This window comes from Chelonus insularis, unplaced genomic scaffold (genome assembly GCF_013357705.1).
Source record: "Chelonus insularis isolate UGA/USDA-ARS -01 unplaced genomic scaffold, ASM1335770v1 contig_85_pilon, whole genome shotgun sequence".
Lineage (NCBI taxonomy): Eukaryota > Metazoa > Arthropoda > Insecta > Hymenoptera > Braconidae > Chelonus > Chelonus insularis.
In genome coordinates, this window is record NW_023276773.1 from 458,559 (window position 1) to 481,147 (window position 22,589).

General features: G+C 28.2%; 4 protein-coding genes across 6 annotated transcripts; 3 read left to right on the forward strand and 1 right to left on the reverse strand.

Annotated features, from left to right (window-relative positions):
- The first annotated feature begins 1,618 nt into the window (after positions 1-1,618).
- Snx27 (sorting nexin 27) lies at positions 1,619-5,413 on the forward strand. The gene is made up of 4 exons (XM_035090689.1): positions 1,619-1,959; positions 2,089-2,226; positions 3,339-4,395; positions 4,978-5,413. Exons 1-4 carry the CDS (start codon positions 1,619-1,621, stop codon positions 5,041-5,043), a joined length of 1,602 nt encoding a protein of 533 aa, XP_034946580.1. The 3' UTR covers positions 5,044-5,413.
- Positions 5,414-8,347: 2,934 nt separating this feature from the next.
- RanBPM (Ran-binding protein M) lies at positions 8,348-15,704 on the reverse strand. Of its 3 annotated transcripts, none has more exons than XR_004690889.1 (8): positions 15,377-15,704; positions 13,019-13,374; positions 12,482-12,669; positions 12,219-12,331; positions 11,694-12,128; positions 10,897-11,241; positions 9,745-9,928; positions 8,348-9,427 (listed from the first exon to the last, which is right to left on the reverse strand). XR_004690889.1 is itself a non-coding variant. In XM_035090616.1 (7 exons), the coding sequence occupies exons 1-7, from the start codon at positions 15,576-15,578 to the stop codon at positions 9,795-9,797; spliced, it is 1,773 nt and encodes a 590-aa protein (XP_034946507.1). In that variant the 5' UTR covers positions 15,579-15,704; the 3' UTR covers positions 8,348-9,794. The 3 variants fall into 3 exon arrangements, 1 of the variants encoding a protein (XP_034946507.1); XR_004690888.1 differs by having other exon boundaries at positions 9,619-9,928; XM_035090616.1 differs by having other exon boundaries at positions 8,348-9,928.
- Positions 15,705-15,723: 19 nt separating this feature from the next.
- Ctu2 (Cytosolic thiouridylase subunit 2) lies at positions 15,724-17,675 on the forward strand. The gene is made up of 3 exons (XM_035090617.1): positions 15,724-15,965; positions 16,059-16,146; positions 16,232-17,675. Exons 2-3 carry the CDS (start codon positions 16,076-16,078, stop codon positions 17,613-17,615), a joined length of 1,455 nt encoding a protein of 484 aa, XP_034946508.1. The 5' UTR covers positions 15,724-15,965; positions 16,059-16,075; the 3' UTR covers positions 17,616-17,675.
- Positions 17,676-21,761: 4,086 nt separating this feature from the next.
- LOC118071479 (poly [ADP-ribose] polymerase tankyrase-2-like) lies at positions 21,762-22,575 on the forward strand. The gene is made up of 3 exons (XM_035090650.1): positions 21,762-22,097; positions 22,179-22,469; positions 22,537-22,575. The coding sequence occupies exons 1-3, from the start codon at positions 21,762-21,764 to the stop codon at positions 22,573-22,575; spliced, it is 666 nt and encodes a 221-aa protein (XP_034946541.1).
- Positions 22,576-22,589: the final 14 nt, after the last annotated feature.

The following is a 22,589-nucleotide window of genomic DNA, read 5'->3' on the forward strand; positions in this document are numbered from 1 at the left end:
GTCAGTTCTGTACGACTATCTGTAATGTAAGGACGTTTTCTCTAAATGCAATCCGTGATAAGAATAAAGAACTAAGTTATTAGTCCAATGAATGGATGGCTGAAATTACCATTTTGCGGTAAAAGAATGAAACCAACGCGAAAATGTGCGTAAGGGTCGTAGGAATATTAATGCAAAAAATCAGGATCCTGAATGCAAGGGAACCCTTGCAAAAAAAATGTGAAAGAGTACAAAAATGACTTTTTCCGTAATATCTTGAGAACGGCTGGAAATATGAAGAAAAGTTTCGAGTAAAAATTGTAGAGAATTAAATTCTCTACAAAAAAGTATTCATACATTTTTTACGTATCTCTTACCGTTTATTAATTATATGCCATTAAAGGGACCGTGGAACGTAGAATTTTTTAAAAAATTATTTCATATTTAAAAAATTTTTTTCTTTAAAAAAAAACACATCAGAGAGCTTCTTTATTACTCTGACAATATTTTCAAAGGTTTTAATGAGCTTTTCATTAATTATATTTAATGAGCTTTTCATTAATATATATTTTTTAAATAGAAATTCAACTTGTACTTGATTTTACAAATACCCATCCTAACTTTCAATAGTACATTTTTAAATTTAACTGCCAAAATGGTAATAAATATTGATTATAAAAATATTTTCACAGGAAGTATCATATTGTGTAAGATGTCAACAATGAGCATGATATATTGTAATGAACATATTTTAATTTTATTACTTATTTTATCGAACATTGACTAAATAGTATTGAGTGATTGTAAATATTGTATTTTTATTCATCAATTGACATTAATGCTCACAAATGCTCTTTATCACTCTTTGAACTTCCCCTTTGTGCTGTTCATTCAAGTCAACCATTTTTGCGGCAATTTTAGAAGAGATCTATCATTAATTAATAATTGTAAGTTGTAGAATACATAAAAATTGTTAACGATATTCTTTCAAAACCTTATGGACAATCTGTAAATCTAATTGACAAAATTTTTCAAGAAACAAAAGAATAATAATTCGTTATTATTAACTTCCCATTAGGAAGTTATTGTAATTGGGTCGATTGGTGAAATTTGAATTTTCATCGTATCTCTACGGTTCATGGTATTTGCAAGCATACTGACATATGTTTAGAATGATGCGTACGTGTACGTACGTACGTATGTCTGTACGGATGTCAGCATTTTTTTCGTTTTCAATATCTCAAGAACGGATTGAGATATCGACAAATTCGGTCAAGCTATTTTTTTTTATAACAAAATAACTAATAAAAAAATGAAAAGATTAGCTATTTAAAATACTTTTAAGTCAAACAATAACATTTTCATTTGAAAATTGAGTCGATACTGACTAGACATTATTGTTCACAATCAAATATGACTTTCAACAATTACACATTGTTTATAACAATACGAATTTGTTATAAACAATTACTAATGGGAAGTTCGTCGTGTAAGCACAGACAAAGTGTGCTCAGACCTATTTTTTATCCAAGACGAGTTACCCTACGTTGGTACCGAGTTGAAACAACTGTCGATAGATGGCAGAACGTTAATACGTCGATAAAATCGACTTCTGTTACAATTCGTAAAATTAGTAAAGATGGCGGCTTGTTCATCTGAAGTACATCATTCGCCGCAAAATAATAATGATTGTGCTCTTAATAATTCGGAAATAAAAATGATAAACAACGGTCATGTGTCTCAGTGTTCAAGTAATACAAATAATACACCAAATCCAATCGGTCAAGGACCACGTTGTGTAACTATTTATAAAACGGAAACTGGATTTGGTTTTAATGTTCGTGGGCAGGTCAGTGAAGGTGGACAGCTTCGTAGTATTAATGGAGAACTTTATGCACCTTTACAACATGTTAGTGCTGTTCTTCCTCATGGAGCTGCAGAAAAAGCAGGTGTACGAAAAGGAGATCGGATTTTGGAAGTGTAAGAATGCTAGAAAAAAAAAATAAATTATAACCTTTTAACAATCTTCAAAACAAAATTAAACAGTACTCAAGTCTAGAGTTTTTAGTAATAAAGTATGATTTATTTTCAACATATTATTTATTTCAGGAATAATATAAATGTTGAAGGCGCTACTCATAAACAAGTTGTTGATTTAATTAAATCAGGTGGTGATGTATTGACGTTAACAGTAATTTCAGTGACTCCACAGGAAGCTGAACGTCTAGAACCATTTGAAGATTTAAGGTGATTGACTTAATTATTCTCAGTAATTTATAATTAATTTCAAAGTTTTTATTAATTTAAAGAATTTTATGTTTAAAATGTGATTATTTTCTTCAATAGAACATCATTATTACATGAATTTCAGGAAAAATTGATTAAATTCAATTAAGTTTTTATTTATCAAGATATATGAAGGGAGTTGACCCCTTACACATCAAGTATTGATATTTATTTCTCTAATATTTCTAGAACAAACGTTGCTAAGAAGTTAAAACAGCCTTTTGTTCGATGAAAATAATATTTTGATAGAAATTGAATGAACTGAGAAAGCTTCTTAATATCCAACGAGTGGTCCAACTTAAATAGAATCAATCAAAAGTAATTGAGTCTGATTAAATACAATTTAATTAAACACAATATAAAATTATTTTTTAAAGAAACTATGGACGTATTATTATTATTATAAAATAAGTCTATTATTTTATGGTAATGCTTTAGAAAATATTCAAAAAAACAATGACACGAAACAATAGCCTTTTTTTTTAAATTAATTTTTACTATTTTTCTAATAACAAAGCGACTTTAGAGTAGTGAAAAAATGTTTTTAAAGCTATTAAAATTTTTATTTAAAATTGATCTACAAAAATCATTTTATTGATAGCATAATGGATAAAAAATAAAATGCTTTAGATAAACTTTTGTTTTCTATTTAGCATGATTTTTTTTATTTATTGTCCATCTTTTGGAGTCAACTGTTCATCTATTGGTGTGTTTATTCTCAAACACAAGTGATAAATAAAAAACAATGAACAAATTTAATTTTCTAAACATCTACAGGCTAGACATGATATTTTTTCTTCATCAAGATAAATTTTTTAGTCTATAATTTTTGATTATTCTCCAGACAGAATTTGATAGCTTGAAAACTATCTCTCGAGTGTTATTTCAATAAAATTCAAAATAAATTTCGTTTATTATTAATTAAATAATTTTTTAACTCCATTTTTAACAAAAGACTCTTTTGTGTCTTTTTAAATGTTTTTAGATCCTTATTGAGATCAAGTTTGCCCAAATTGTCCAACAAATTATTATAAACAAACCGAAATTGACTGTAAAACAAATTTATTTTTCAGTTATGCAGCAGTGGACTACAGTGAAAAACGTTCACTTCCAATAAGCGTACCAGATTACCACGTCCGAGAACGAAGGCATGAACGTTATATTGTATATAATGTATATATGGCTGGTCGTCATCTTTGTTCCCGTCGTTATCGCGAGTTCGCAGCACTACATGTGGCCTTGAAGAAGGAATTTATAGGTTTTAATTTCCCAAGGTTACCAGGAAAATGGCCATTTCAAATGTCAGAGCAACAATTGGACGCTCGAAGAAGAGGTCTTGAACAGTATTTAGAAAAAGTCTGTGCAGTTCGAGTAATAGCTGAGTCAGATGCTATGCAAGAATTTTTAACAGATCATCTTGATGATGATGGAGATCAAGGTCCAGCTGTGGATCTTAAAATACTCCTTCCCGACCGTGAAGTTGTTACAGTGACAGTTCCAAAAGCTTCTTTAGCTAAAGATGTTTATGATGCGACTTGTAACAAAATTGGTCTTGATCCTGACACCGCAAAGTATTTTTATTTGTTCGAAATCGTTGAATACAATTTTGAACGTAAACTTCAACCTCATGAACATCCTCATACTCTGTACATTCAAAACTACTCAACAGCCAGTGCTACATGTCTGTCTGTCCGACGATGGCTTTTTAACATTTCACGTTCATTAAATGACGCTGCCTTAACGTGGATTTTTTGGCAAACTATTGATGAAGTTAATCGTGGCCATATTAATGCTGGTGAACGATTGTACCAATTGAAAGCACTTCAAGATGCTTCGAGAAAACTGGAGTACCTTAATTTAGCCAAGGAGTTGAGTGGATATGGTGATATTGTTTTTCCACATTGTCCTTGTGATTCCAGAAAGGAAGGTCATGTGATTGCTGCAGTTGGCGCTGCTGCATTTAAATTACATGCCGCTAAAGAAGACGGTACTATAGAGAGTCAAGTGGTAGAATTTCCTTGGAAAAATATCACTAGGTGGGAAGTTGATGAAGAAGGAATGGCTTTTTGTTTTCAATATACTAGACAAGACGATCGTCCTCCAAGATGGTTGAAAGTTTTTACTCCTTATGTAAGTATCTTTAGTGAAACTTTGAATCATAATGATAATTGTTTCAATAAAAAATGATCAAATTAGGCCTAAAAAACATTTCAGTTAGAGTTTAGATGTGTCTTTGAATTTAGCAGAAATCATAGAGGCTACTCTAGTTCTCAAACGATGAAGTTGTTCACCATCAAGTTAGATTTTAAATAAATTGAGAAAATATCGTTCACATGATGTGCTGATAAATCTCTCCCGGTTACTTTGTAAAAGTCAAAGTTGCCTAATCCTACCATAACAAGGGTGGACTTCCGATTGGGTATCACCCCCAAAAATAACTTATTTGTGCTGGGATACACTTAAATAGTAAATAAATTTATTTAGGCCATATGAGGGTCGGCACAGAGCAAGGGGGAAGCAACATTTGACGAATTCAAGCTGAAAATCATCCTGGGCTAGTTGTGAAGTAGTCCATATATGTTAAAAAAATTGGCATCCATTTTGATACCTGAAAAATAGAACTTTAAAATTCATTAGGTCTAATTTAATCTAAACAATTATTATTAAACCTTAACTTTAATTGTAAACTAAATCTTATTTATTGTATTTTAGTACACATTTTTATTGGATTGTTTCGACCGAATAGCAGAAGAAGCTAAATGGGATAAAGATGAATGACAGGAGAAGAAGAATTAAGAGAAAAATAGACATCACACGAGATTGTAAGATAAATTTTCATTGAGCAGTTAAAGTAGAATAGTAGAGGGTAGGTTTAATGAATGCTAATCATTTGAAAAATGATTTTCAAACCCTTCATTAAGACAACAAAAGGTGGAAAAATAATATCAATTCTAAAATGGAATTTTTCAATTGATCTGAAACTTATATCTGTGGTATTTGGTTTTTTTTTTTGTTTTTGTTCTTCACTGAGGTGCTTTTTCAATTCAGTGATCTGAAGCTTATTTAAATTAAGTTATTAAATTACATGTATATTTATTTTATCAACATTATCATTCCTTAAAAATTCAACGAATTATTTAAAATAATTATTGACCAGTTTAATTCATTTATAATCATTGATTAATATTTGGAATTGATCGAAATAAAATCATTGAGAAAAAACAAAGAATTATAATAAAAAAAAAATATATAAAAATAAATTAGAAACTGTTGATAATTCTATAGTATTAGAGTGGAAGTTACAAATAATAATTCGAAAATAAATAAAAATAAATTGTAACTGAAACTTAAAAGTTGAATTTCTTATCATTTGGCCTATAAGTCACACACTAGTCTATATGTATTTAAAAAGTATATTATTATAAAGAATTTAGAAAAATGATCATGACGTTTTATTATTCTTATTATTGTGAAAATTATTATTATTATTATTAAGTACTAGAGTGAATGTTCCAATGAATTGAAACATCGAAATAATTTTTTAAATACGTTGTGACTGGTTTCCAGTGTCACTTACTTATCTAGTAAATTAATCATAAGATTTCTTTTAATTTGACATCAATGGAAATTAAATTTTTTAATGTATTATTATTGATACATTAATTTTGCATTGTTTTAGATAATGACTTAACAATAACTGCAATAATTATGTACACTTATTTAACTTATTTTAATCTTTTTTTTCTTTTTTTTTTCATTTGGAATCACACAATTATTTGAGTCTAAAATTGATTTTTGTTATCTTAGTAATTGCTATGAATAATTAGTGACAATAAAAAACATTGTACCAATTCCGTGCAAAGGATGACTTTATCGAAAAGCTAAGGCAGAGCTCAGTTTTTTCTGATTATCTTATAAACTATGAGAGATATGAAAAAAAGTTTCGAATGAAAATTGAAGATTTTTTTATTTTACACAAAAAATGTTCTCAAGTATTATCTCGTATCTCTTATGGTTTAATTGCAAAATGAAATTAATCAATTTTTAATAATTTTTCAACCTTATCATCTCGTTTTCGCTAATTTACGAACCTTTTTTTTTGTAAAATTGAATAATCTTTAATTTTTATACTAAACCTTTTTTCTTATCTCTCACAGTTTATAAGATAATCAGAAAAAAAATTGCGTCTAGGGTATGTAAAAATTATTAGTCCGAATAATTGAACGTTAATAACTGGGATAATATCAATAATTGGGACATCTACTCTATATCTTCATTAAAAAAATCATTTATTTTAAATTAAAGTATTAAAGAATTATAGTGAACAATTATTGGATTAATGAATTAGTTGTAAGAGTAAATATTATTTCCATTTGTTGCTACAAGGCAGCTGCCATTTTACACAGACATTCAATTGCTCAGAACTTGGATTTGTATCTCTTATTTTTATTATAGTATTATTGTAATTATTATTATTAATAATATTATTATTATTATTCATTGCAGAAATTATTATTGATGATTGTGCAATAAATATATAAATAAATTATTCGTCTGATCGAATTTATTAGTGATAAAATAATTAACATTGGGGAAGTTTTTTTATATTCTAAACTTACAAACAATAATATTTAAACAATTAACATATCATTAAATAAAAAACAATAGATGTAAAAAGGGAATTAAAGTAATTTTTTCACTAATAAAAAGATCAAAGTACATTTATTGATTTCATTAGTTAAGTTTTGTTTGTTTTTTTTTTCTTGTAATTAACTATTTACTTTTTTCTTCTTTTTGGTAAGAAAAATGAAACATAAAAATATTACTGATGTTAGATACTATACATTTAAAATAATAAAAATCTTTTAAATATCGTTGGAATTCATTTTTATAGACTCAGAGTTCTTCAATCAACTCTTGTATATCAAAACAGTTAAAAAAAATAATACCCATTTTTTTTTTATTATATGTATAGATATATACATAAATTCTATATAAATACTGTTAAAAACTATATATACATGGTTTAAAAATTTTTTTTTGTTTCAATATACACAGAGAAAAAAAAAAATTTTTTTATTTTAATTAATAAAATATTTTATTAAACAGTCACAATAATATTTCTTTTATTAATGATTTCAATTCTTTTTTTTTTTAATATCACAAATTATTAACAGGTCTTTTAGTTGATTTTAACAATTAGTAAAAAATTAAAAAAATATTTATTCTCAGTCACAAATTAAATATAAACAAATTAATTCAGTCGATAAGTGAGTATAAAAATTAAAATATTTTATAATATTATAATAAATATAATCTCTTGTATTCTAATACGATCAAATATTTCAAATATCTTTTATAGATACATGACAATTAATTAAACCCTCCCCCCCCCTCCCTCAAAATCTCATAATTATAAAATTCATAAATCTTTCTTTAATTAAAAAACATTCCTTTTTTTCACAAATATTATTTATAATTTTGATTTGCATGAAATTATTATTTAATAATATTATATAATTAGAAAATAATAAATGAATTAATTGTGACTATTTAATAAAATATTCTACAATTATTAGTAATTATTATTATTTTTTTTTTCTCAATCTAAGTAAATTCCACTCTTGAACGAAATTTAAGTTAAAAAATCGATTCACAATAGTTAATCAGGTATATGTTGAGAAATCGATTCTAGCACCTATGATATATCGATTAATCACCACTATTATCGAAAACAATGCACAAAAAACAACCCTAGGGAAAATAGTCAAGGGATAATCTTAAAAATATAGAAATAAAACGGCAAAAATTATGAAAAATAAAAAAAAATCTTCTTGTCCAAATAATTGATGTATTCGCACATATCATCATCATATTAATATTATAATTTCATCTATAGTACATAAAACGTAACACTAAAAATTATTTTAATCAATTAATAATTAATCTGAGTTTAACTTAATTTTTAATTTATATGATTTGTTTACATATTAAATTGTATTTAAACGCTCGCTTATTAACTAGTGTTTGCATATGATTTTATTTTTATAATTGTTTTAATATTTTTTTTTTTTTTTTTCTTATTATTCATTATCCATTTTTCATATATTCTATTTTCGCATATAAAAAACAATTACTTATTATTTATTATAGAGTACAAGATCGTTTCTTAGTTAAGTTATTATTATTTTTTTTTTATCTATACTTTTTTTTTTTTTTTTAATTTTCCATTTCTATATTATTCATGTTAACTTAAGACCTTTGTGTTCATCAATAAAGAATGTTCTCACGTTTCCATTAGTTTAATTTATTTTATTTGTGATCAAAAATGTAAATAAAATTTATCTAAAAGACACAATATATTGCACACATTTTTTTTGATAAAAAAAAATGCTAATTGTTGGTAAAACATGAAAAAAAAAAAAAATAATAATATCATCTGATCAATAATATTGTTAAAAACTGTCTGACATTATTGTCGAAAAAATTAAAAGAATAAAATTTTTCTTTTTATAATTTTACATAATTTTTTTTTTTTTTTCGGCTGCACATGCGCACATTCTCATACGTAATAAGATCTATGACGCATGCGCATTAAGTGAAATTATAATGAAAAAATGGTATTCTTTTAGAATTTTTCTGTACAAATTATTTGAGTATAAAGAAGTGTTTATATCGAACACATTTAAAAATGACTATTTCAAAACATAATTTGTCATTAAATATCGTTATTTCTCCTAGAAACGGGAAAACATAATACAACGCTCAGTTTAAACGTGATAAAAACATTTATTAGCGGATTATTTACCACAAGCGAGTGATAAATTTCAAGCAAACTGTTGTTGTTGTTGTTGTTGTAAACCAATTTCTAAGTATTTGAATAATTATTTTGTTTTTTTTTTTTTTCGTTGATCTTAATTCAATTTCATCTAAGAAAATTTAAACTCCAATTTTAGTTGGCAGGTCTGAGCGTCTAACTTGATTATGTCTACGCTGTTGTGGTCTTGAGATCAGCCAAGATGATGGAGAGTTATTTTGTTTAATTTAATAATATATTCACAAAAAACATAAAATTTATCTTGGCATTTAGTTGAAGAGGCACGCTAAATCGCGTAGTTGTTCCATCAATAGTATCGTCTGCTCCACGTTCCGTCTCCGAATCCTAAAAGATCTTTCTTGTAAAAAAAATTTTACCCCAAGGACTTTGATTCCATTAGACTCAACTATCCAGGATATATTTATACAATATTTCTGTGTTCATTAGAATCACTATGTTTTTTTTTTTTGTTTTACTATATTTTGTTATTATTTTTTTTTTTGTAAGGAAAAATGGCCAGAAGTTCGATTTTTTACCCATAATAAGTTGCATTGTAGTGCAATTAAAGAATTTTTTGTTGCTTCTGGAAATGTTTCGTTGCTGTTTTCGTCGAGTCCATCGATTGTCAGGCACTTTCCCTGGATAATAAGAGGATCACTCACCACACACGGGCAGGTAGAAGAAGCGGTCGTGAAAGCAGAGGTAGGCACCGTCAATATTGAATGATATTATCCACAACTGCAAAACCACAAGCTCCGAGACCAGCTCCAGACATCAGTCGTAATAATTCCCTCGCATGAGATATTGCTACTTCAAGGGGTGGTCGTCGTGGAAGATTCGTAGACTCTAAAATGAAAAAAAATAATAATAAATTAGTAATAAATAATTCCTAAAAAAGGTTCTTGCATCAACAATGAAATATTTCAACTTGATGAAGAGTTAATATCATCATTAGAAACAACTAGAAAAGACCTACTTAATATGCTTGACATTGGATAGAGGAAGAAATGGAGATATCCAGAATTAAAATGATTAGTTAAGCTGATGAAAGACTTCATGGAGTAGCAAAAATATTTCGATGTTTTAACTTTGATAGATTTATTGAAAAATAGGATTAAATGTCGAATAAATCTGACCATCATCTAGTGAACGACCAGTACATCAAATATTATTAATATTAATTACAAACTTTTAAGCTTATTTATCATTAATAAAGCACCTAAGAGCATAACTTCTTCTTTGACATAAAAACTCAGTAGATTAAATATCTTTATTACATAAAAAATAATTAAGAAATCCGACAATTTGAGGCTCTTGAATCGTTGAAAGAGGTACAAGATGTACTGAAAATTTTATGGAGCTCTGAGTGAGCATACGATTGTCTCGTAAAGAATAAATGAAGATAATTTGCGGAAATCTATTGTAATTTACGAGCTGACAATTAATTTATAGAATACCTATCATGATAAATTAAAAATTGTCAAATTATTTCCAACATAGAGGTGATGGTTGTCACTCAGGGTAGAATTAATATAAAATTAAGAATCTTGGAGTAGGAAAAGGCTGTTATGAACAAAAATAAAATTAAAAACTTCTCATTATTCTTCAGCATTGTTTAAAAATTAGAGAAAAAAAAATTAGCATTGCATTTATAATTAATAACATTTATGTACCAGTCATTTACTAGATAATATTAATTATTTTGGAAGATTTTACTTCATTACAGTAAGCATAAAGAAACTGTCCAGTATTCATTGACATACATCATTGTTAATGAAAGAATTTTGTAATTTGCTTTTGAAATAACTACTTACCTAAAATTGCAGAATTAAGTCTAGCACATACAGTTTCCCGTTCCTGGGGATCTAATTGCCAACCAACTGGTGAATTCCATGGATTCGAATACGCCAATAAACTGAATGCATCTTGTAACATTTTTTTATTGGCTTCATTTTTTCCATACTGTTGCCGAAGATGTATCGACTGTGAATATAATTGTCGGCCAAACTCAAGCATCTTTTCAATTGCTTGTTTATTACCACCACATAATTGTTTTTTACTACTTTTTATCGTTGAATTTTGGCTTTCTGTGTTATTACAAAGACCATTATTATTTGTATTACTGTTGTTATTTTGATTTTGATTGGCACTGTCTATTTCTATAAACAAAGAAAAAAAAAATAAATGAAAATTTTATATTGAATGGATTCATTGTTAATATATTTTTAAAAAATTCAAACTCCAACAATTGAAAATGATTACGTATTAAATGAAAGAATTGAAATAATTAACAATAATGGTACTTTAAATGTACACCACTTTAAAATTATAGACAATTGATTATGATTTAATTTCAGTCCTTTTTTTTTTCAAAATTTAAATACCAAATAAAATCAGTTCTTGTAAAACATTATCTTAATCATAGTAAATGCAAATAATGATATAAATTAGCATTAAAACATTGTCAAGAATATTAATTAGAAAAAATAATTATTAAAGCAATACCAGATTGTAACAGCTTGAATATTCTTTAAATTAATTATTAATTATATACAACTTGATAATAATATATTCAATTTATTGATGAAATGAATACAAATAAAATACATACCCATATCAATGTCTTCACCATTTATACATTTATATCCATTTGAATTGGGATTACCATTCTGATAACCATTTGTATTATTTTTAATACCATTAATATTATTCATCGTATTCTCTTCCATTTCTACATCATCTTCAATCTGGCCATTAATAAATGGTTGATCGGTAGAGCCGTTTATTGTATTATTTAAATTCATTTCCTCAACATTCCCATTAGCAGATAGTTTATTGTATGTTTTTGTTGATTGAATAACACTTGTTTGGTTGTCATTATTATTTTGATTTACTTCGGAATCACTTCCATTCACCATTTCCACAAACTGACGACACTTTAAAGCAAACATTAAATTTGGATCTCGTTCTAATAATCCGGGATATAACCGACTTGTGAGTTCTATTGCTTCACCCATTCTACCAGCTAACACTAGTTTTAAAATTTCTGTAATTTAATTTAAATAATTATTCCTTTAGTTTTTTTTTTTAATTATTTCATTAAACTCTTAAGATTTTATTAAATAAAATTAATTACTTTGTCTATTTTTTATAGAATTAAAGTCTTCTTCAAAGACTTGTCCTGTGCTATTGGCAAATGCTTCGGCAGTGTCACAGTACCCATGATGAACAAGATACGTTGAAACCATTCTAAAACAAATATATAATAAAACTTTTAATTTTATTTTATAAAAATTTAACAACATTGTAGATTTATGATGTTATTATAACATTGATTGATAAATTATTTTGTATTATTCTTTAAATAAAATTAAATATAACAGAAAAAAAAATATTTACTTGTGAAGAACAGCCTGCCATTGACCCTGACCATGATCAGGTGTAGGATAATTAATAATCTGTAATCTAGTTCGAACACGAAGTTCATTGATCATGTCTCCTATATCAAAAACAAATGGTGTTTGTCCAAAATTAGCATCTACTACTTCTCCAGGTGTTTGAAGACCTACTGTAGGATATAAATTTGGCTGAAAAAAATAAATAAATATCAATATAATCATCAGTATAAACAATTAACTTTATTAATATTGAAAAAAAATTCCAAAAAAAGACGATATTAAGTCACTTTTATTTTTTAACTATTTATTTAAATATTGATGACTATTTTAAAATGGTTTTTTCTTTCTTTCATTCCAAGACATTTCTCTAAACACTTTTTTAAACAATTATTCAAATAAGTTTACTGGAAATACTTAGTAGATAATTAAAAAAATGTTTTTCTTTTCAATTAAAAGCCGAGTTTTGGAATAAAAATTATCTAGAGTGACTTAAAATATTCTTTTTTAGGTTTTTTAAGTAATAAAAATTTGAACAAACTGGTAAATCTGTGAAGGCAATGCCCAAATGGTGTCCATTTTTGGTATAAAATGCGGTATTATCCACAAGATTGACGCCACAACCAATTACATCGCCTGTGGTAAATGTGGGCCCATACGGTTGACCAGTTCCTGATGAACAAAAACTATGCCCATCGTCACCATGGTAACCATACGAGTATTTGTCCCATCCAGGTAATCTATTTACGTTAACTCCATGGGCAGAAAGACCTATTCCCATGTATCCATCTCTTCCTTTACTCACTATTTTCACCTCAAAGTAATAAAGACCACAGGCAGCAGGTATTGAATGCGTTGTGCGAACACTGGCAGCGTCTTTGTGTGTTTTACCAAAACCTAAAAATTTCAAAATTTTCATTAATTTTATGTATCATATAAATATTTAAAATTTCTTTCTTTCACTTAAAATTAATTAGCGCTTTAAAGCTTTACTTTATCAAAGAATTTTTAACCTTTTTGAAAGTGGATTTAGATATTATTTATAAAGATTGTTTTAATAAATTTTATTTAAAAGATTTTTTAAACTTCTTTGGAAAATTCTTATAACAAATTCGTTACTGAGAATTTTTTTAAATATAATCAAGGACTTGTTTTCAAGGAAATTTAATTTAAAAATTCTTTAAAAGCTTTTAGAACTTTTTTTCTAATTTTAAAATACATTTTTACATTTTTTTTTTATAACTTTCGTGAAGCTTCTTAAATAAAAATTTTACCTAAAATTTTTTTAAGCTTTTCTGTACACAATTTAGCGACTTTTGTTAAATTTTTATTTCTCATAAAATCCCTAATATATTTCCTAGAATTTTTCAAATTCAATCCAATTTTCTAGAGCTTTTTAAAAAACATTGCCATTTTATTGTTTACCCGTGTATGCCTCTTTAAAAACCAAGAATTAATATCTAATTAATAACATCATTTCTTTCCCCAAAGATAAAACCCAGCAATGACTTGTAGGTCACTAGGTCAACCCATTCTTCTTTTCATTGATGTTACTTTAAATGTTCACGCGTCAACTTACCCACTCATGATTATTTTTCATACACTATCGAAACCATCAACAATTACATTTCCTTATAAATTTTACACGTGGACACACACGTGCACTAAATCATAAAATTATCATAAAAATCTCATCTCAGTCTACTTCTTGAGATTTCTCAACTCCAAAACAATCTTCTTTATCTTAATAAATACAATCTAAACATCTTCATTATCAACCATTTTTTGCTATTAAAAAAAAAAAAGTTCAACAATTATTGAATAAATAAATAAATAAATAAATAATAATCATCATCATCATCATATATATACCGATTTCAAGGTTTGTAATTATATTCAAGGTCAAAACAATAAATAATAATAATAATAAACATGAATTAGATTTATATTATAGAAGTGAGGTCACAATGTGAATTATCGATGCAGAAATAAGTGCGTTAAGTTGGTGAATTAGTTGAAACAAAGATGATTATAATCCAAGAGAGCAAGTAGTAGGTGTATTGTAATATATTAATAGAGTTTAGAAGATAAAATCAGCATAACTTTTACATGATTACTTGGAATATAGAAATGCCACAAGTTAGTGAAAAGAAGGGACAAAAATGGAAAATAGGTGTTTAATACTAGTGGAAGTGAGAGAGATATTGACATAAATATATACGACATTATGAATACGATAGAGGGCGTGAGAGAATCTGATTATAACAAAAAAAAGAAAAAAAAAAAGGAAACAAATAAGTCTAAATGGTCATTAATTGAGTAACAATAATTCGAAAGTTTATCAATATCACAATTATTTAAATATCTTTTTGAAAATGAATGTGTCAATATGATGTATAATTAGTAAACACATGCTCTAATTCATCAACACAAATAAATAAAACAGCTGTCATTTACACATTGAACATCTTGATTTGTTTAGTTTTCTTTTTTAATAGCTATCGGTATCTAAAAACAAAAAAAAAAAAAATAGTGATGATAGAAATGATAGATATTTTAATAAAATGTTGAGACGTAGGATAATGAATGAATTCAATAATCAACATTGATCAATAATTTCAAGTCCATGTTTGGTTGAAAAAAAAATAATGAACATGTAGACTATGACCGATCAGCTGATTCCTTTGTTTAGGTCGCTGACATACACGAAAAAATAAGCTCTGCCATTTTAAATCAATATTTAAACGTTATTTAGATGTAACTGGATCTAACTGAAATCATGATGATTATTATAATGACTTTAAAAGTGTATGACAGGTGATGATGAACGAAATAAGAAGGACAAAAGGTCGTGGTTTTTGAATGAACATAGTGTAAGTGATAAAAAGTCTCTACATACCTTTGTAGTGAACGCGAAGATTATTTTGTGATAGTCCTATGTAGTTGTACTTATCCTTTGGACTCCAAGATCTTGGTAGTGGTGTTTCATCTTCATTCACCATTGGATACAGCATTTTTAGCCGATCTATTGTTTGATTTTGCCCTGAATTCGTCCGCGAAGACTCCATACTACTCTGTTCGTCGCTGGTGGCAGCCATCATCGTCTTCCACAGCCCCACACTCTCGTCCAACCACGTCCAAACTGTGAGGCTAATCACACGTACAAGTCTATGCGCAGGCTTTATTGTGGCTCAGTTCGTCTTCTACTAACGTTCATGAATGTAGTGAGAGCTTTTTTGTCCGCCATTTGTTACGTCTGGTGGATAGAGAGTGAACTAAAATTGCAAATGGCGTTGTTTTGTTCAAAATGGCTGCGTACACGGTGAAAAGTGAGTTTAGACATCTTGGAGATGTATTTCTGTGACTTGTCAACACGTGTTTTGAAGTTAAAAATAATATAAATAAATTCCGTGGGGGTTTTTTTGTCAATTTCTCATGCATTATTACACTCATGAATAATAAAAACTTCCAATACATCTGAAAATAATGTGAGTTATTTTTTCATAATGTTATAAATATTTATTCTTGATGTTTTCATGCTGATGTTGGAGATTTCATGCCTTGAATTAATGTATTTTCAGTTAACTTTGGATCTAAAATGTGTAGTATTCATGATAATGAAGATGGAGAATTACAAAATTTCATTGAAGATGAGAAAATTGACAAAATGTATGACTTTTGTGTTGATATATTTTTAATTTAAAATTTATTGTTTGAAAAAAATAAATAATGATTGTTTTTTTTTTTATTTTAGAGATGATCATAAATGTCGGAAATGTGATGTAAATACAGCAGCAATAAGATTACGAGGGAAGGATTTTTATTGCAAGGATTGTTTTTTAATAGCAGTAACCCACAAATTTCGTGCGACTTTAGGAAAATCAAAAATTGTCAAGTCATCAGATATAATTCTTGTAGGTTACTCAGGTGACCCAAGATCCACAACACTACTTCATTTAATTAAAGCTGGAATGCATGAGTCTGTCCATAAACGTTTAGTTTTCAAAATCAAAGTGCTTTTTATTGATGAAGGTATTCTTGATCAACAGAATGTTGATAAACGACGACAAAATGTCCAACAAATTCATGAAAAAGTCAAAGCACTAGGGTTTTTATGTTTTTTTCTATCTCTTAGTGATGCATTGGATAAAACTTCAAACATTGAAGCTTTAAAGAGTGATGATTACTGCTCTAATTTAGATAAAAATAACAAAGATGAGTATTTGAACGCCATTTTGAACAAATTACCAAGCAAGACATCAAAGATTGATTTCATAAAAAAGTTGAAGAATCAATTGATGTTGGTAGCAGCTAAAAAATTAAATTGTACAAAAATTTTCGTTGGAGATGATCTTCATTCACTTGCTGTTGATATTCTGAGCAATGTTTCGCTGGGCAGAGGATCACAATTGTCATCAGACGTTGGATTTATTGATGAACGAGATCCAGATGTCATGATTTTACGACCACTAAAGGATTTTAACACACATGAAGTCGAGTTTTACATGAAAATAAATAGTTTAAAAGCCAGTGACACTGGAAATTGGATGCAATTGACAAATAGTGGTGCTTATTCATCAATCCAAGAGCTAACAAACCAGTTTGTAACTGATTTAGAAACAAGATTCAGTGGTACTGTATCGACAATTTATAGAACTGGTGAAAAAATGACTACTAGTATCAATAAAAATAAAAATGAAAGTGATAGTTGTATTTTTTGTAATGGTTTATTGGACTCTAAACCTCTAGATGATGGTATTTCTGCCACTGATGCTACTACATTTTCAAGAATGATATCTCTACAGGGATTAAAAACTCCAGTTATTGTAAATAATAGTCATATTGAAGATAAAAATGTTTTAAAATGTGATAGTTTCAAACCAAGGAATGAAAAAAGAGATAGGACTCATTGTAATGCAAGTGTTAATTATTGTAATGAAGATTGTGAGAAGAAAGAAAATAGTAACGATGGAGATTTAACAGTAAAAAACGTGAGTAATTTTTTATGTTATGGATGTAGGTTAATTTTTCAGTGTAATTTCGATTTGAAAACTGTTCCAGAGTTTATTTTAGAGAAGTGTAAAGAGAAAATGTATTTAGATAATATGAAAGAACAGATAGAAGATTTTCTGTTGTAACAAATATTAGAGTGTAAATATATTGTTAACTTGCTAAATAAATTAAATTATTAAATAATATTTTGAAATAAAACATCAGTACTTGATATTTTAAGATGATATATAGGAAAAATGATGTTTTAAAATGAGTGAGAGTATATTTTGCCAGAGAAAAGAGATCAGTCTCTCTTCTCTGATATAATCCACATGTGTGCATATATTCTTTTTCATTCCTACATTATTACAGTCATAAAAAGATTGTAAAATAATAGAATGAGAACAACTAATATTAAAAGTTAGTTTATTAAAAATGACAGATTCAAATACAGAATCAAAGACAAGACGTCAAGAGTTTGCTAGTCTTAGTCCTAAACTGGAGATAAACAAACTCTCCTCTCGTTGCTATAAACAATCTAATCGTCAAGTAATCGTTATCAACTAACAAACTGTCATTAGTCAATCCATCTATAGATAGACACACATATATTTTAAAATATCATTAAAGTAATAGGTTCAATTACACCCAAATTTTAACATTGTAAATAAAATTACTAAGCATTAAATTATTAATATTACTCATGTGCACAGAAGTAATAGTGTTGTTTAAGAAAATAAAGCCAAGTCTTATAGAGTACTTCGGGGTACATTATGTTTCTTATAAAGAGTTACAATAAAACAAGAGCACACGTAAATACTTCAACAATGAACACCACGTCTAAATTAATTTGAATCTTTTTGAACCACCACAATAAGGTGGTTCAGAACTCAATCAATTTCTGTTAAATCAAGTCTCGGTCTGACGAAAATTTTTCGAACTTTAACGCGTGTTTTCTTTCTCTTAAATATCATAAATTTTTTGAGAAAGCCAATACTTATTTTCTGATGATACTTGTTACCAATCACAAACTCAATGAGAAAACACACAAACCCAAAAGTATTTCCAATGATTAAGAAAATAAATGCAAACATTAAATCATTGACTTTAATATTTCGAAATTTTATTTCAGTGATAGAATGATGTTTTTTAATAATCATCTGAGCTCTACTAAATAGTAATTTTACAGTTCGGTGTAAACCAGTATCGAACATGTAAGTTGTGGCCCATTGGATTCGTTCTCGTAAGTAAAATCGAGGTCGAACTGCAACAGCAAATGCTATATTTTCGATATCGTTTTTACTCATGTAAATTTCATTCATTAATTTTCCAAATGTGGCTACATAGTATGCAGCATAATTTTTTTCTATTATACAAACTGAATTTTTGTCCATCTTGAATTGATGAATAAGATCAATATGATAGTTGATATATTTTATTTTGCTTTTAATTTTATCATTTGTGCATTGATAAAGATCATTATAATAGCCTGAATCAAAGACCGTTGTAATCCGTGGATTTGTTAGATCTTCGAGGGAGTCTATAAAGTCGTAGTATTTAGGTATTGTTAGAAATTTAGGCAGATTTCCACTAAAAGTTGAATGAATTACCATGAAATACAGAAATATCATGCAGAAGAATATTTTAAGTGACCCAGTATTGATTGGAATCTCAACTCCTGAGTTTATCAGAAGTCTTAAAACATCAAAGGCCGCTAAAGTGGCATTCCTGTTAGTTTTCAAGTATATCACGACAAAAGTTATGATTGAGAGTATAATTAGTGATATCAAAGTCCAAATGCCATAGAACTCGGCTATTTGCTGAAGAGGTGTAGCTTCGGCTGATTTATAAGAAAGAAGAACGTAAGAGGTGTAAAGTATTGGTTGGGAGTATGCAATCTTAACATCGAGGATCAAATTGTTGAGAGTTCCCAATATATCAACAGATGTTGACATCATATAATATGGACCCCGACTTCGCGTGTATTCACCTTTTTTATGTAAAAATGTCTTTATATGAAAGGCGAATTTGATTTTTAATAATTCTTCAAGAATCGCTATTGAGTGATCGACAGAAGGGATTCTTGATTTAAGTATATCTCCTTCAAAGATTTCCTCTTTCATGTCTGCCTGTTTTTCCACATTGATGGAAATTCCCACATATACGCGTGTGTCTTCATTTTTAGGCTTTTCTCGTTTAAAATTAAATTTACGACATAACCCTGTTAAACACAGAAATTGATATATTGTTAAGTATTACCATCAGTCGGTAACTTATCATTGAATAAAAATACACTCGGCGTCATTAATGCCTGGTCCATCAAAAACTTTGATACCATCCCAGCAATTATCGATGGAGTAGTTTTTTTCTTTCAAATTAAGGTTCAAAAATGTTTTAGTGGAGATAGTCTATTGTTGTAGGGACTATCTAAAAGAGTATTTAATCATGAACTTTCTAAATTAATTTAGATGTGAAATCTCTATTTGAAAAAAAAACTACTCCATCGATAATTGCTCGGATGGTATCAAAGTTTTTGATGGACCAGGCATTAATGACGCTGAATGTACCTTTATCATATGGACGCACGTAGAATCTTCCATCGTACAGAGACTCAACGTCCACTGTCATTGAGGTCCAATAAGCTCGTCGAGTGTTGTTGTATTTATCTCGTGTAAAAACTATCGGGTTTTTGTTCTTAGAAGCACAAATGTAGTAGGAGATATCATAGTATGAAGATCCTAGGTACACTAGAGTGTCTACAGCATATTGACAAGAGTTTAACATTTTAGATAAAAAAATCACTTTGCAATTCTCTACACATTTCCAATAATTTATTAAAAGTCTACGTATTTTCTCGTATTCAATAAATGAATTAAATACTACTATAATTCCACTTTTAGCAGTTAGATCACCAAATCTGTCGTCTTCCGTGTGGGAAATAAGAATCCAGGATTCTAAATCTACAGAAGAAGGTACAGTCTCCAGTAGAGCTTGAGTTAGATCAGGATTATTTCCAGTATAGTAAATAGTACTATTAAGCCGAAGCTTACATTTTTTGATTATATGAATCTAGAAAAATTTGAATTGTTAAATTAAATGCAAAAAAAAAAATATATATAACAGCAAATACTCACCAACATATTTTCGGTTGTAGTTAAATTGTTGCCAGAATAGCTAGGTAATATTGTAGAGATAGTGCAAAATATACTTGATATTAATAACAATAAAATGATAGATTTCTTCATCGTTGATGGAATAATTGTATTATTCCTTAACACGTCTGTGATTGTTGACTGCTCGTTAATCAACTGCGATTCAATTCAGTCTACTGCTGTGCAAAAAAAATATTCTTTCTACCAAGTAAATGTTTTTAATACAATTATTTCGCATTGAGCTACATAATTTTATTTTGAAGAGTAGAATGAATTACATGGACGTGCATGGCTACTATTCGTCCTTTCTCTATCATCAATATTATATAAATTATTTTATCGAGGTAATAGGTTTGTTTACATTGAAGTTAGATAATTTTATGAATTAGAATTTACATCGATTTTTCTTCTTCGTTGTTATCACGCTAAATGAAAAATACAAACTTTATTGTGGAATCATTTATTCAATTTTTTGAATTAGCATGAAATAATGGTGACTTTTCGGATTATAGAATTAATTCAGATATTAGAGCTAAACATCTTTCATTGACTTATGATTTCATCATAATTATTTGAAATCAGCAAAAATAATCGATTTTTTTTTATTATGATTATTATTATTTTTAATTTAGATAATGTGTGTAAGAGAAGGAGGCGAGTGAGAAACTTCTTTAATAAATTTATAATTTCCGCCGAATTGAACAGCACAGTATAGTGAGAGTTTCCGGCACACTATACTATGGTATAGAAGAGAGACGTGACTAGGAGTTTATTTCAAATGGGTAGATGTAGCCGAAAAATTTAGTGTGTATCCTTATGGAGCCAGGTAGAAATTTAACGGGATTGAAGTAACCTTGGGTGATCCCTAAACAGCATACAGTGTTGGACTTCTATTCACGTCTTTCTTTTTTGCTATAGTCAACATTCAACTATAGGGTACGAGAAGATATTGTATGTAAAGCCTAGAAGCAATTCCGTTTTCCGTACACATTACTGTACGTGATACACCAAGGCCAACATAATTTTACAACTTCTTGGCAGTGAAGTGTTGGTGCAATAATAGTGAACGTGTCGTATAAAAAATTATTATTTAAATCAAATTATTTTCAAACGTGTATTAAAGTTAATAGTTTGTGAAAAATGTATCGCCAATACCAAGAAAGTATTACTCAACTTCATCTAGCAATTGAATTTGGCTTGAAGAGAAAAGCATATAATTTGATAATGAGTGGAATTGATGTTAATTCTAATCTCGGAGGCAATACTCCTCTTCATAGGGCAGTTATTCACTTACACGCCGCACAGTTGGATATCGTAAAAATGCTGATTAATAAAGGAGCTGATTTACATGCTAGGAATAAGGATAATTATACGCCGCTCGACATAGCAATTCAGGGTGACAAAACAAAATTCGCCATACAGCTTATCAGACATGGAGCTCTTGATGGAGAAGATTTAAACCCATTGCTTCTTGAGGCAATTAAAAATAATAATTACGAAATAGTCCAGTCAATAATAAATAATGGAACACTGGATGTTCTATCAATTGATTTTCAGGCTATTCTCAAAGCTGTTTTTTCTAAAAAATGTTGGAGCATTATCAAAACCATAATACCTTTTTGCAGTTTTTCAAAACCATCTGATCTATATATTCCTGAAGAATTAGTAAGAAAGTCTGATTTACAATCTAAAAGGAGTATTGCATTGTTGTTGAAATGGAACTTTACTGTACATCCAAATAGTCATCATGATGAAGATTTTGTTTATGGAGCAGTCAAAAATGGATACCTATCAATTGTCTTGCAACTTTTGAATTCTGGAATCAATGTTAACATGATGAATTCAAAAGTAGGTCTCAATCTGTTAACAATTGCCTGTTTAAATAGACATTATGAAATAATTAAACAACTTCTAGCACATGGTGCAGATATTACTCGTACGAATCGTTGTTTAGTGAGACCTCTATAT